At 43.2% G+C, this 15,933-nt stretch overlaps 1 protein-coding gene across 1 annotated transcript; it reads left to right on the top strand.

The window, feature by feature from the left end:
- Positions 1-4,053: 4,053 nt before the first annotated feature.
- On the top strand, positions 4,054-5,129 carry LOC123481040 (potassium voltage-gated channel subfamily G member 4-like). Its single transcript, XM_045218129.1, has one exon. The coding sequence runs from the start codon at positions 4,075-4,077 to the stop codon at positions 4,918-4,920; it is 846 nt and encodes a 281-aa protein (XP_045074064.1). The 5' UTR covers positions 4,054-4,074; the 3' UTR covers positions 4,921-5,129.
- The last annotated feature ends 10,804 nt before the right edge of the window (positions 5,130-15,933 follow it).

Genomic DNA, 15,933 nt, shown 5'->3' on the forward strand with positions numbered 1-15,933 from the left:
TCTGGAGAGAGAGGAGGGGGAGAATGAGTGAGGGATGAATAGATGGATAGAGGTAGAGGTTGAGAAGTCCCATGGGTTTAGAAATGGGCAAGAGATGGACTGAATGTGAGTGAGAGAGGAGGAGTAGAGATTAAAGACCCATTAGTTGGAAAATATTCCCAGATCCCTTTAGTGTAGGAGGTAAAAGTCCTGCTGAGAGAAGTCAAATCTCCCCTCAGTTTGCCAGGTGCATGATAGCCTGTAGGAGCTGGCGGAGGGATGTGTGAGGGAAGTAGGAGGTGAGAAATGAGGGTGAGAAAACAAGTGTTTGTGTGAGGGAAGAAACAGGGAAAGTGTGTGTGTGAGAGGAGGTGGGAGAGAGGGTGGGAGAGAGGAAGAAGGATAGAAGCCAGCCAGGGAGGGAGTGAGGGATGAGAGGGCTGATGAGAGAGGCAGGGACAGGGGAGAGTGAGGGGAATGACAGTGTGTGTGTGTGTGTGTGTGTGTGTGTGTGTGTGTGTGTGTGTGTGTGTGTGTGTGTGTGTGTGTGTGTGTGTAGAGGGGTTGTGTGTGATCAGTGGATATAGCTGGGTCAGCATTTTTTCCTTTCCTGGCCTATGAGTGTTTAATTACCTGCCCTTCTTAAGGCGGTTAGAGGGGATTCTGGCGTTTTTGTCTTTTGGGGTCGTGCTCAGTGTGTCAAATTAATCTTTGATCCTGTGTAATGAATTGATTGTGTCCCACTTAGATATCAGTGTAGCATGCAGAGTAGGTGTTAGCTGAGGATTTATTAATTACTAGGGCCCGGTTCAGACTTCTATGACTTTTTAACCCATTCTTCAACCCATGGTTATGATGGACAGCATTGAATAAGAATAGGGTGTATAGTGTACAATAGTAGAAATACACTGCATTGGAAATTATTCAGACCCCTTCCCTTTTTCCACATTTTGTTACGTTACAGCCTTATTCTAAAATGGATCAAATTCATTGTTTTCCTCATCAATCTACACACAATAGCCCATAATGACAAAGAGAAAACAGTTTTACATTTTTTTTGCAAATGTATTAAAAATAAAAAAACATATAGTTTATTTACATAAGTATTCAGACCCTTTGCTATGATACTCGAAATTGAGCTCAGGTGCATCATGTTTCCATTGATCATCCTTGATATGTTTTTACAACTTAATTGGAGTCCACCTGTGGTAAATTCAATTGATTGGACATGATTTGAAAGGCACACACACTGTCCATGTAAGGTCCCACAATTGACAGTGCATGTCAGAGCAAAAACCAAGCCATGAGGTTGAAGGAATTCGAGGCACAGATCTGGGGGAGGGTACCAAAAAATGTCTGCAGCATTGAAGGTCCCCAACAACACAGTGACCTCCATCATTCTTAAATGGAAGAAGTTTGGAACCACCAAGACTCTTCCTAGAGCTGGCCGGCCGGCCAAACTGAGCAATCGGGGGAGAAGGGCCTTGGTGAGGGAGGAGACCAAGAACCCGATGGTCACTCTGAATGAGCTCCAGAGTTCCTCTATGGAAATGGAAGAATCTTCCAGAAGGACAACCATCTCTGCAGCACTCTACCAATCAGGCCTTTATGGTAGAGTGGCCAGACGGAAGCCACTCCTCAGTAAAAGGCATATGACAGCCCGCTTGGAGTTTGCCAGAAGCCACCTAAAGACTCTCAGACCATGAGAAACAAGATTCTCTGATCTGATGAAACCAAGATTGAACTCTTTGGCCTGAATGCCAAGCGTCATGTCTGGAGGAAACCTGGTACCATCCCAATGGTGAAGCATGATGGTGGCAGCATCATGCTGTGGGGATGTTTTTCAGCGGCAGGGACTGGGAGACTAGACAGGATCGAGGGAAAGATGAATGGAGCAAAGTACAGAGAGATCCTTGATGAAAACCTGCTCCAGAGCGCTCAGGACCTCAGACTGGGGTGAAGGTTCACCTTCCAACAGGACAATGACCCTAAGCACACAGCCAAGACAACGCAGGAGTGGCTTCGGGACAAGTCTCTGAATGTCCTTGAGTGGCCCAGCCAGAGCCCGGACTTGAACCCGATCGAACATCTCTGGAGAGACCTGAAAATAGCTGTGCAGCGGCGCTCCCCATCCAACCTGACAGAGCTTGAGAGGATCTGCAGAGAAGAATGGGAGAAACTTCCCAAATACAGGTGTGCCAAGCTTGTAGCGTTATACCCAAGAAGACTTGAGGCTGTAATTGCTGCCAAAGGTGCTTCAACAAAGTACTGAGTAAAGGCTCTGAATACTTATGTAAATGTGATATTTCAACATTTTCTAAAAAACTATTTTACTTTGTCCTAATTTTTTAAAAATCCATTTTAGAATAAGGCTGTAATGTGGCAAAGGCTGTGGGAAAAGTCAAGGGGTCTGAATACTTTCCGAATGCACTGCATATACCCTATTGCCTGCACTGAGGAATGACAACCACCAAGTATTGCGCCATGCGTCAGGTTCAAACTGTAATAACGGTTTGGTATGCGCTCCATAATGATTTAATATAATTTTTCCATTTTAGTCATCTAGCAAAATATCTTATCCAGAGCGACTTACAGTGCATTCATCTTAAGATTGCTCAGTGGGACAACCACATATCATAGTCATAGTAAGTACATTTTTCATCAATAAAGTAGCTATCAGCAAAGTCAGAGCTAGTAAAGGGGAAAAAAGTAAAGCGCGAGTGTTAGTTCACGAAAAGGCGTAACATTTATTTCGGGGTTAGGGGAGGTACCTCTTGGCAGTAGGGTTTCAGATGTTTTCGGAAGATGGGCAGGGACTAAGCTGTCCAAGCTTCAGGGGGACGCTGGTTCCACCATCGGGGTGCCAGAACAGACAAGAGCTTGGACTGGGCTGAGCGAGAGCTGCCCTCCCGTAGGGGTGGGAGGGCCAAGAGACCAGAGGTGTACTTAGTACTCGGGTTGGGGTGTAGGGTTTGAGCATAGCCTGAAGGTAGGGAGGGGTAGTTCTTCTTGTTGCTCCGTAGGCCTTCATGTCCAATCTTTATCACATTAAAATATGATCCACTATTACTAGTGATCCTCAGCAACAACCACACGACTGTGACATAATTTACAGGGAAGCAAATGAAGTTAAATTAAACATTGAATGGAATGATACTAAATTAAGGCTACCAACTGAATGGGAACTAACACTAAATTGGCGGTTAAATGTGTATTTATAACTGACAGTTGATACTGATAGAGGCCAATAATATTTAGCATGATGCAAATAGTAGGACACGAAAGTCGGGGCATATAATTAAAACATTTAAGAGTGCACAAATGTTACATTTGGCGCAACATTGCCCACATTAAAACCATATTTTTGTACTTCACTGGGGTAAAGGGGCAGAAATACCTGTCATGTTGATATGCTTTTCATTTTTCTGCCATATGACTGGTTTCACATTAGTCTCCAGCGATCAAAAGGAAAAATAATCTAAAACAATTGCTATTGTATTTACAATCCCCTTTCTTCAAGCAGGTTACTCATTTAACTAGGTCTTATCTATAGCTCTTATCAATTTATAAATTGCAGTGCATGGAGAATGGTGTTATTTCTATTGGGAAAAAGAAAGTAGATGTTTTTCCACATGGAACCCGACAGGGTATGCTCAACCTTATTTAGGGTTTCCTTGCACGTAAAGGTGGTGGAATTATTAGGAATTAAGTCAAGATCAGAATATGCTTATCTGTAGACACACCTCTGCCACACCTCCATTTCTGTGATCTCCACCCCAAATGAATTGCTGGCTGGCACATGCGTTTCCCCATGTTGAAGTTCAAGGTCAGAATACGCACAGAGAGGAAAGTCCGTGAAAAAGGAATTCGGTTCCATTTACGCACGCGTAATTCCTCCCTAGATGATTATCTAACCTGCTGATTTCTGTCCCTCCCCTTGTGTGTGCCTTTCTCTCTCTCGCCCTCATCACCACTCTCTACCTACTCCTCTCTCTGCTTGTCCAAATCTCATCCCCCTCCCTCTCCCCCCAATCTCTCAATCTCTCTCTCTGTCTATCTGTGCCACAGGGTGAGTGTTCTCAGAAGTGTCGCAATATGTTCATCGTGGAGACGGTGTGCGTGGCCTGGTTCTCCCTGGAGTGGATCCTGCGCTTCATCCAGGCTCGCAGCAAGCTGGAGTTCATCCGCGGGCCCCTCAACGTAATCGACGCCATGGCCATCCTGCCTTACTATGTGTCCCTGGTGGTGGATGAGGATGATCCGGGCCTGGACCATGAGAAGGCTGGGGGGACCAGCTACCTGGATAAGCTGGGCTTGGTGCTGCGGATCCTGAGGGCCCTGAGGATCCTGTATGTGATGAGGCTGGCCCGTCACTCTCTGGGCCTGCAGACCCTGGGCCTGACGGTGAGGAAGAGCACCAGAGAGTTTGGCCTGTTGCTGCTCTTCCTGTGTGTGGCCGTCACCCTCTTCTCTCCGCTGGTCCACCTGGCCGAGAGCGAGCTGACCGAAGCCCAGGACTTCAGCAGCATACCAGCCTCCTATTGGTGGGCCATCATCTCCATGACGACAGTGGGCTACGGCGACATGGTGCCACGCAGCATCCCGGGCCAGGTGGTGGCGCTGAGCAGCATTCTGAGTGGCATCCTCATCATGGCCTTCCCTGCCACCTCCATCTTCCACATGTTCTCTAAGAGCTACCAGGAGCTCAAGCAGGAGCACGACCGCCTGTTCAAAGAGGAGTGTGCGGCTGCAGCGGCCCTGGCGGCAGCCAGCAGGGAGGGTCAGGAGGGGAGCGAGGACTTCCCGCCCCCAGGGCTGCGCCACATATGCCCAGACACTGAGAGCACTCGCTCCCTGGAGTCCCTGCTGGGGAACGGTGGCATGGTCGCAGGGAATAACCAGCATAGCCACAGCCCCAGGCTGCCAGCAGGAGCCTTCTAGACAGACAGACAGACAGACAGACAGACAGACAGACAGACAGACAGACAGACAGACAGACAGACAGACAGACAGACAGACAGACAGACAGACAGACAGACAGACAGACAGACAGACAGACAGGCCTCACCTGGCCTGGCCCACAGACCTCACAGCACACTGGGAACAGGGAGGCCTCAGCAGGTTTACTAATCATAGACTTAATAGAAGATGCAGTAAAAGATCCAATCCAAAGTACTTTTTTCCATGGATGTTTTTTCTCTTTGAAAATATTGCGAGCTCACCCACCACATAATTGTTTTAATTTTAGTCTCAATCTCAGTCTGAGATCAGAAGGTGCAGACCTAGGTAAATGGAAGCCGTAGCCATCTGTCTACCCTGGACCCATCTGTACTGAGCTCAACTCCGCTAATTTTATTTCTGAGAGGCTTTGAAAGCTGTACTAAAAATACCTCAGATAGCAGACTGGATGGTTCCGACTCTCCCATGCTGAATAAACCCTCTCTCTTTCTGTCTTTGCAACAAATGCAAAGACACACACAGACTAACCCTGGTTTGTCTGCTTGAGTGTCTGGAGTCACGGACATGGAGTTATTTGCCACTCCACCGCATCCTCCGTCCCGACCGGCAGGAAGAAGATATTGGACGAGCTGTGATCATAGTCATTTTATAATCTGCAGGAGACAGAGACCTGTGCAAAGAATGAACTTTGTAAGGCTCCAAATAAAAAGTAATCTCAACTACGCAGTTGTCGTAGTTTTTGTTTTTTCTGGAAAGATATATCCTAATCTTATTCCCTGAAAAGCTCAATCAGAGAGGGTATGTGCCGGGATGAAACATTAGTCTGCGTAAGTGAGATAAAGCAGCCAAGACGCAGCATCATATGATGCAAAATGCATCATACGGGCTGTATTTCTGTATTTTGAAAGTTATATATCTTGAAACTTGATTGCTGACATGCACAACATTTTGGGACTATATCAACAATGGACCTAATGAAATAAATACCAAACGATAGTTGTTTTTTTCATTAAGGGCCCTACACACCCTACACAAACAGAGAGATGGAGCATCAAATACTGTCCATTTCAAAATCTTTGCCGCACAAATGTACGTTTAACTACGTAGAAAATGATGCTCCGTCGCTGTGTTTGTGTAGTTTCCATAAAGTGGGTAGCGGCCTTTACATACACAAATTATTTATGTAGCATTACTCTATAGGCAGACATCCTCTGTGGCTTTGCTTATATCCTGTGTTTACATACATTAAAAATATCACATCCTCCAAGCCCTCGGTCATCTAGCATGAATGAAGCAGCATGGCCAGAGCTTTGTTTTGCCCTCGCTACCACTCTTTAACCTGATGTCTTTGTGGCATAACCTACCACATCACAGTATGTCTAGGTTAGGTGACCCTCTTCTCCAAGAACTGAGTCTATGGGTTAGAGGGCCACCAAATCTCCTTAAACCCTGGGTGCGGAGAGCAGAGGGCAGGAGTCAGCCAGGGCCCACTAGACAGCTGTGCCTGTAATCTAGATGATACAAGGGATTAACAGGCAGATCATAAGGACAGGTACTTAGTTACAGTACACTATTGAAATGCACCCTCTGTTGTTTTGAATTTGAACTCTTGTAATCATAGAATTTCTTGTATATGGCTATCATTTAGAATGATGTAAGACATTTATAATGTAACATACTTGCATAGTTGGCATATTACCCTAAATTTGAGTAATGCTAAACTGTAATCATAATGGTTCAAATGGACTTATTAGATGTGTCTTTTAACTGCACTGGTGGATGGATGCCTCTTTGCATGCACAAAACCTAGCTATAGATTATTTTAGCAGTACATCTCATGAGGTATTGCTCTATAAGGCTATTGATGTATCACTTCTTCAGATGATTTGGTCTATCAAAAGTCATCATTTACGTCAAAGCACCAGTCATTTAGCATATTGTCCCTCTCTCTCCAGACTTGGAACCATTTGATTATGTCAGCCTCTTTCTATTCTAGATCTCTTAAAAGGTTATTTTAATTATTCACCTTTAACCATTTTATTTAATTGGACTCAACGTATAAAGACTGATTGGAAAGTTGGGGAAAGCACTACTGTCACAAATTAAAGTTGTATGGAGAGGAGAACCCACTAATAGAGGTATGATGTTAGATTTTAAATGTGAAGTGAAATGTCAAGCTACTTTGGTATTAATCGATGAATGTAGTTCTGTTTCTTTTAATGACACTTCATAAAGTTGAGTTGTGCTGTCTCATTTGGTGGCTGGCATTGATTCAAACTATAATGTACAGTGCCATCAGAAAGTATTCAGACCCCTTGACTTTTTCCATCTTGTAGAGTGGCGAGATGGATTTTTGCAAATTTATAAAAAATAGAAAACAGAAATTCCTTATTTATGTAAGTATTCAGACCCTTTGCTATGAGACTCGAAATTGAGCTCAGGTGCATCATGTTTCCATTGATCATCCTTGAGATGTTTCTACAACTTGATTGGAGTCCACCTGTGGTAAATTCAATTGATTGGACATGATTTGGAAAGGCACACACCTGTCTATATAAGGTCCCACAGTTGTCGGTGCATGTCAGAGCAAAACCAAGCCATGAGGTCGAAGTAATTGTCTGTAATGCTCAGAGACAGGATTGTGTCGAGGCACATATCTGGGGAAGTGTACCAACACATTTCTGCAGCATTGAAGGTCCCGAAGAACACAGTGGCCTCCATCATTCTTAAATGGTGGAAGTTTGGAACCACCAAGACTCATCCTAGAGCTGGTCGCCCGGCCAAACTGAGTAATTGGGGGAGAAGGGCCTTGGTCATGTAGGTGAGGCCAAGAACCCGATGGTCACTCTGACAGAGCTCTAGAGTTCTTTTGTGGAGATGGGAGAACCTTCCAGAAGGACAACCATCTCTGCAGCACTCCACCAATCAGGCCTTTATGGTAGAGTGGCGAGATGGAAGCCACTCCTCGGTAAAAGGCACATGACAGGCCGCTTGGAGTTTGCCAAAGGCACCTAGAGACTCTCAGACCATGAGAAACAAGATTCTCTGGTCTGATGAAACCAAGATGGAACTCTTTGGCCTGAATGCCAGCGTAATGTCTGGAGAAACCTGGCACCATCCCAATGGTGAAGCATGGTGGTGGCAGCATCATGCTGTGGGGATGTTTTTCAGCGGCAGGGACTGGAAGACTAGTCAGGATCGAGGAAATAAGAACGGAGAAAAGTACAGAGAGATCCTTGATGAAAACCTGCTCCAGAGCGCTCCGGACCTCAGACTGGGGTGAAGGTTTACCTTCCAACAGCACAACGACCCTAAGCACACAGCCAAGACAACGCAGGAGTGGCTTCGGGACAAGTCTCTGAATGTCACTGAGTGCCCAGCCAGAGCCCAGAGTTGAACGCGATCGAACTGGAGAGACCTGAAAATAGCTGTGCAGCGACGCTCCCAATCCAACCTGACAGAGCTTGAGAGGATCTGCAGAGAAGAATTGGAGAAACTCCCCAAATACAGTTGTGCCAAGCTTGTAGTGGCATACCCAAGAAGACTCAATGCTGTAATCGCTGCCAAAGGTGCTTCAACAAAGTACTGAGTAAAGGGTCTGAATACTTATGGAAATGTCAAACTTCCAAAAACCTGTTTTTGCTTTGCCATTATGGGGTATTGTGTGTAGATTGATGAGGGGAAAAAACAATTTAATCAATTTTAGAATAAGGCTGTAACGTAACAAAATGTGGAAAAAGTCAAGGGGGTCTAATACTTTCCGAATGCACTGTATATAACACCAGACTTATTCTAAAATCAGACTAGGGACATATTCCTAGTTAAATTGCATTCAACACATTAGGGAAAACTCATTTCCGCAATCCCTAGTGACATAACATTCTACGGAGTGGGAGGAAGTCAACCAAATTCCAAGCTCTTTCAACATCTCTACTGTATGTATGGCAACACAATACTAAAGCCAAGAAGCTGGGCATGCATATCAACTGACATATCAATGTGAGTTGATATGACATATCAATGTGTATGTTAGGAATAATCTTACCGTAGAGGAGGCTGAACTGAGTGAGTGATATTCACTGAGTGTACAAAACAAGAACACCTTCCTAATATTGAGTTGCACCTTTTGCCCTCTGAACTGCCTCAATTCGTCGGGGCATGGACTCTACAAGGCATTAAAAGCGTTCCACAGGGATGCTGACCCATGTTGACTCCAATGCTTCCCACAGTTGTGTCAAGTTGGCTGGATGTCCTTTGGGTGGTAGACAATTCTTGATACACACAGGAAACTGTTGAACATGAAAAACCAGCAGCGTTGCAGTTCTTGACACACGTGTGAGCCTGGCACTTACTACCATACCTCGTTCAAAGGCACTTAAATCTTTCGTCTTGCCCATTCACCCTCTGAATGGCACACACACAATCCATGTCTCAATTGTCTAAATTATTTAACCTGTCTCCCCCCTTCATTCTACACTGATTGAAGGGGATTTAATAAGTGACATCTATAAGGGATCATATCTTTCACCTGGATTCACCTGGTCAGTCTATGTCATGGAAAGAGCAGGTGTTCTTAATGTTTTGTAAACTCAGTGTATAAGTGCCAAATGACTTGTCCACATGCCATGTCATGTTTAGACCAGCTGGGGGTGTTATCATGAAGAGAACTTGCCAATGGACTTCTGATTACTGACAGAAATAATCAAATTCACCAAAATCAACCAGTAGAAAGCTATTGGATATATTAGTGGCTCATGCAATAAATAAAACTGTATTTAGACTATAGTTATTATTTGGAGTTAGGTCAACAACAACTCTACTCAACGGGACTAACGTAACCTAACTAGCTTCATATCTCATCCTGGTTCAAATCCAACCCTAGTCTCAACCTAATTCTTATCCTAAACCTAACCCCAGCTTCATGCCCACCCCGGCTGAACCTAACCACCAACCTAGCCTGTAACAATGAGTAAATGCAATACTTGTACCTCAACTGCTACAAGACCATGGTGCTTGCCCTACGAAGCTGTGAGGGGAAACGGCACCTCCGTACCTTCAGGCTCTGATCAGTCCCCTACACCCAAGCGAGGGCATTGCGTTCATCCACCTCTGGCCTGCTGGCCTCCTACCTCTGCGGAAGCACAGTTCCCGCTCAGCCCAGTCAAAACTGTTCGCTGCTCTGGCACCCCAATGGTGGAACAAGCTCCCTCACGACCCAGGACAGCGGAGTCACTCTCCACCTTCCGGAGACATTTGAAACCCCACCTCTTTAAGGAATACCTGGGATAGGATAAAGTAATCCTTCTACCCCCCCTTAACCCCCTGACAGCAGCTTGTTATGATGTGTCCTTATGATAGACTGCGAGAGGTCTGTACAAGGGATGGGAGGATCGTTGCGAGATCCTGTGATCTACATTTCCCAAAGACAGAGGCAAATAGACAGATAGAGAGACAGGCAATTATCAGACATGTTAAACCTCAGCCAGGAAGAGAGATTGGAGACATGAGCAGGTTATAAAGAGACATTACAGATTTACGTGAACAATGTCATTGCAAAAGACAGGTAATTAGTTTTAACTCAGAACCCCTAGATGAGACTTATCAATCAATACTATGTCATCCACTCCTTTGATGTGATATAGGACAGTTCAAACAAGGATATATAGGCAGTGTCAGACACTGCAATACTATCCCAGCTAGCACATAATGTTCTGAGAACCATATGTTTCTTAGAACTTGGTGAGAGCGTGGTTGTCCTATGGTTATTTCACATACAACCTTCCCAGAACTTTCTGGGAATGGTGCAGTATAGTTGCTTGACTTTGGAGCATTCTCAGAACATTTATGGAACTTGACAAAAAAAACATTATTTTCTTGGTACAGTGTATTTCTTTACTTTAACAGAAAGTTTTGGTAATGTTCTAGGAATGTTCTCCAACTGTTTTGACATTGGGAATGTTATCAAATAGTTCTGACAATGTTCTTCTGTGGGAATTTCAGTACTTCAGCATAACCTTTCTCAGGTTTCCTTGATTCTATTTAAAGTCGTGTTCTCAAATTGTTCAGAGAAAACTTTCCATAAAAACCACAAGAAAACTTGAGTAAAGTTCAGAAAGGTTCTAAGAATGTTATTTAAAACATACATTCCGTTCTTCTCAGCATCAACAAAACTCTATCATCTATCTTGTTAAGTGTGTTCAGGTGTGTTGGCCGCGCCCACTAATTGGCCACACCTGATCTTAATGAGTGCTTGTTTCCTTTGAAATTGGGTAATTTTGAATAGACAAAAATGAACAGCTTTGTATATGTAAAAAACAACATGGCATGCTAGCTCCATCCTGGTGGCGCATTGGACTAATTCCATGGATAGAGAAACAGATCATAGGTTAGAATCTCACTGACGCTGTGCCACAATATAAAACAAGTGTTTGCATGATTAATGCCTAAGCAAATGAATTTCCATTTGTCCTATCTGTGCTTGGAGTTCAAAATATTTAACCCAAACTAAGCTAGCCATTTAATTAAAAGTCTTATTGAAACATGTTCTCAGAATGTTATTTAATTACCTTCAAATAACCTTTAATTTCCGTTCTCAGAACGTTAATAAAACCTTCAAGGAACCATACTAAAACGTTCTCAGAACCTCCCTGCAACCTAAAAATTAACGTTCCCAGAAGAGGCTACATTTTCCCTTCCGTTCTCAGAACGAACAAAAAAAAAAAACGTTTTACCAGTCAATAACCTTATGACTTCGTTCCCAGAACCAATGGGAAACCAAAAACGTACACTCCCACAACATCCAAGGAACCAACTGTGCTAGCTGGGATCTCTAGTATAGTGTTTAATGACAGAGGTAGTTGTTTTAGTGTCAACATTCAATTGCATAAGATTCAAGTGTTTCCACAGCTATAAGTGGGAACGACGATATGTTGAGTAAGAACTAATCTCATTAGCCACAGGTCAGGAAACTGAAGAAACCTTCTGTCAGAGTATGCATCCCAGTTGGTCTGACATCCCAGTTAGTCTGACTGAGGCTGGAGTGACATGTTTCTTAACATGCACAACCTGGTTAACATGTTGAAAGGCACGCAACCACCTAAGCGCAACTACTAACACTGGGCAGATAGGAAGAATCAGGCCAGTTCTAACACACCAACTCTTAATAATATATTATCCTATACAGTATTCAGACCCTAATTTTTTTCACATTTTGTCACGTTACAGCCTTATTCTAAAATTGATTAAATGAAAATAAATCCTCAGCAATCTACACACAATACCTCAATGACAAAAGCGAAAACAGGTTTTGAAATCTTTGAAAATGAATTTTAAAAGATATATATATTCAGACCCTTTGTTATGAGACTCGAAATTGAGCTCAGGTACATCCTGTCTCCATTGATCATCCTCCATTGATCATCCTTGAGGATGTTTCTACAACTTGATTGGAGTCCACCAATACTTATTTCCCTCATTAAAATGCAAATCAATTTATAACATTTTTGACATGCGTTTATCTGGATTTTTTTGTTGTTATTCTGTTTCTCACTGTTCAAATAAACCTACCATTAAAATTATAGACTGATCATGTCTTTGTCAGTGGGCAAGCGTACAGAATCAGCAGGGGATCAAATACTTTTTCCCTCCTGTATATAAGGTCCCACAGTTGACAGAGCCTGTCAGATCAAAAACCAAGACATGAGGTCGAAGGAATTGTCCGTAGAGCTCCGAGACAGAACAAAGGTGACCAAGAACCCAATGACAGAGCTCAGAGTTCCTCTATGTAGATTGTTTTTTTCTCATCAATCTAATCAATTTTAGAATAATGTAACACAATGTGGAAAAAGTCAATGGGTCTGAATACTTTCTGAAGGCACTGTACAGTGGGGAAAAAAGTATTTAGTCAGCCACCAATTGTGCAAGTTCTCCCACTTAAAAAAAGATGAGAGAGGCCTGTAATTTTCATCATAGGTACACGTCAACTATGACAGACAAATTGAGGGAAAAAAATCCAGAAAATCACATTGTGGATTTTTTATGAATTTATTTGCAAATTATGGTGGAAAATAAGTATTTGGTCACCTACAAACAAGCAAGATTTCTGGCTCTCACAGACCTGTAACTTCTTCTTTAAGAGGCTCCTCTGTCCTCCACTCGTTACCTGTATTAATGGCACCTGTTTGAACTTGTTATCAGTATAAAGACACCTGTCCACAACCTCAAACAGTCACACTCCAAACTCCCACTGTAGGCCAAGACCAAAGAGCTGTCAAAGGACACCAGAAACACAATTGTAGACCTCACCAGGCTGGGAAGACTGAATATGCAATAGGTGCAGCTTGGTTTGAAGAAATCAACTGTGGGAGCAATTATTAGGAAATGGAAGACATACAAGACCACTGATAATCTCCCTCGATCTGGGGCTCCACGCAAGATCTCACCCCGTGGGGGTCAAAATGATCACAAGAACGGTGAGCAAAAATCCCAGAACCACGGGGGGACCTAGTGAATGACCTGCAGAGAGCTGGGACCAAAGTAACAAAGCCTACCATCAGTAACACACTACGCGCCAGGGACTCAAATCCTGCAGTGCCAGACGTGTCCCCCTGCTTAAGCCAGTACATGTCCAGGCCCGTCTGAAGTTTGCTAGAGTGTATTTGGATGATCCAGAAGAGGATTGGGAGAATGTCATATGGTCAGATGAAACCAAAAAGAACTTTTTTGGTAAAAACTCAACTCGTCGTGTTTGGAGGACAAAGAATGCTGAGGTGCATCCAAAGAACACCATACCTACTGTGAAGCATGGGGGTGGAAACATCATGCTTTGGGGCTGTTTTTCTGCAAAGGGACCAGGACGACTGATCCGTGTAAAGGAAAGAATGAATGGGGCCATGTATCGTGAGATTTTGGTGAAAACCTCCTTCCATCAGCAAGGGCATTGAAGATGAAACGTGGCTGGGTCTTTCAGCATGACAATGATCCCAAACACACCGCCCAGGCAACGAAGGAGTGGTTCGTAAGAAGCATTTCAAGGTCCTGGAGTGGCCTAGCCAGTCTCCAGATCTCAACCCCATAGAAAATCTTTGGAGGGAGTTGAAAGTCTGTGTTGTTAGCGACAGCCCCAAAACATCACTGCTCTAGAGGAGATCTGCATTGAGGGAATGGGCCAAAATACCAGCAACAGTGTGTGAAAACCTTGTGAAGACTTACAGAAAACATTTGACCTGTGTCATTGCCAACAAAGGGTATATAACAAAGTATTGAGAAACTTTTGTTATTGACCAAATACTTATTTTCCACCATAATTTGCAAATAAATTCATTAAAATCCTACAATGTGATTTTCTGGAGAAAAAAAATCTCATTTTGTCTGTCATAGTTGACGTGTACCTATGATGAAAATACAGGCCTCTCTCATCTTTTTAAGTGGGAGAACTTGCACAATTGGTGGCTGACTAAATACTTTTTCCCCCACTTTATATATGCCATTTAGTGATGCTTTTATTCATAGCGACTTTTATGTATGGGGGTCCCGATTACTCCCCATTATTGCTATAGCTTCTCCATGGACCTGCCCAGGGGGGGATTTTGGAGGCCTAAAGGATGTCTATCTGGGTGTGTATGCCTTAATCACACAGGTATTAGGCCAACTGACCCTCCAAGTGCCTCTCTGTTCCAGCAGCGTTATCTCTTACAGTCGTTGTCACTATCCTAGTCTCATAGCCGCCCTGACAGCATATGCAGAGCAGCAGCTGGATAACTGGAGTGAATGACAGAAGCCTGGACCACATTGTGTTTTACCACCAGCACTTTGGTTTGCTGAAAGTGGTTTTTAAAAAACCCTAAACCTTTGAAAATGTCTTTATGATCAAAAACATACAAAGGAACAACGAAACATGATATGTACAATACCGGTCAAACGTTTTAGAACACCTACTTATTCAAGGGTTTTTCTTTATTTTTACTATTTTCTACATTGTAGAATAATAGTGAAGACATGAAAGCGTCTGCTAAATGACATATTATTATTATTATTATTAAAACTATGAAATAACACATATGGAATCATGTAGTAACCAAAAAAGTGTTAAACAAATCAAAATATATTTTATATTTGAGATTATTCAAATGCCACCCTTTGCCTTGATGACAGCTTTGCACAATCTTGGCATTCTCTCAACCAGCTTCATGAGGTAGTCACCTGGAATGCATTTCAATTAATAGGTGTGCCTTCTTAAAAGTTAATTTGTGGAAATTCTTTCCTTCTTAATGCGTTTGAGCCAATCAGTTGAGTTGTGACAAGGTAGGGGGGGTATACAGAAGATAGCCCTATTTGGTAAAAGATCAAGTCCATATTATGGCAAGAACAGCTCAAATAAGCAAAGAGAAACAACAGTCCATCATTACTTTAAGACATGAAGGTCAGTCAATAAGGAACATTTCAAGAACTGCAAGTTGCAAGTTTCTTCCAAGTGCAGTCGCAAAAACCATTAAGCGCTATGATGAAACTGGCTCTCATGAGGACCGGAATGGAAGACCCAGAGTTACACTCTGCTGCAGAGGATAAGTTCATTCGAGTTACCAGCCTCAGAAAATGCAGCCCAAATAAATGCTTCACAGGAGTTCAAGTAACAGACACATCTCAACATCAACTGTTCAGAGGGGACTGTGTGAATCAGGCCTTCATGGTCGAATTGCTGCAAAGAAACCACTACTAAAGGACACCAATAAGAAGAAGAGACCTGCTTGGGCCAAGAAACACGAGCAATGGACATTAGACCGGTGGAAATCTGTCTTTTGGTCTGGAGTCAAATGGAGATTTTTGGTTCCAACCCGCCGTGTCTTTGTGAGCGCGGTGTGGGTGAACGGATGATCTCCGACTTTTTGGTTACTACATGATTCCATATGTGTTATTTGATAGTTTGATGTCTTCACTATTATTCTACAATGTAGAAATTAGTAAAAATAAAGAAAAAACGTTGAATGAGGTAGGTGT

This window comes from Coregonus clupeaformis, unplaced genomic scaffold (genome assembly GCF_020615455.1).
Source record: "Coregonus clupeaformis isolate EN_2021a unplaced genomic scaffold, ASM2061545v1 scaf1390, whole genome shotgun sequence".
NCBI classification, from domain to species: domain Eukaryota; kingdom Metazoa; phylum Chordata; class Actinopteri; order Salmoniformes; family Salmonidae; genus Coregonus; species Coregonus clupeaformis.

What these genes read in the sequence shown, in the direction of transcription:
- LOC123481040 (XM_045218129.1), top strand. Translation starts at nt 4,075, where the DNA reads ATGTTCATCGTGGAGACGGTGTGCGTGGCCTGGTTCTCCCTGGAGTGG.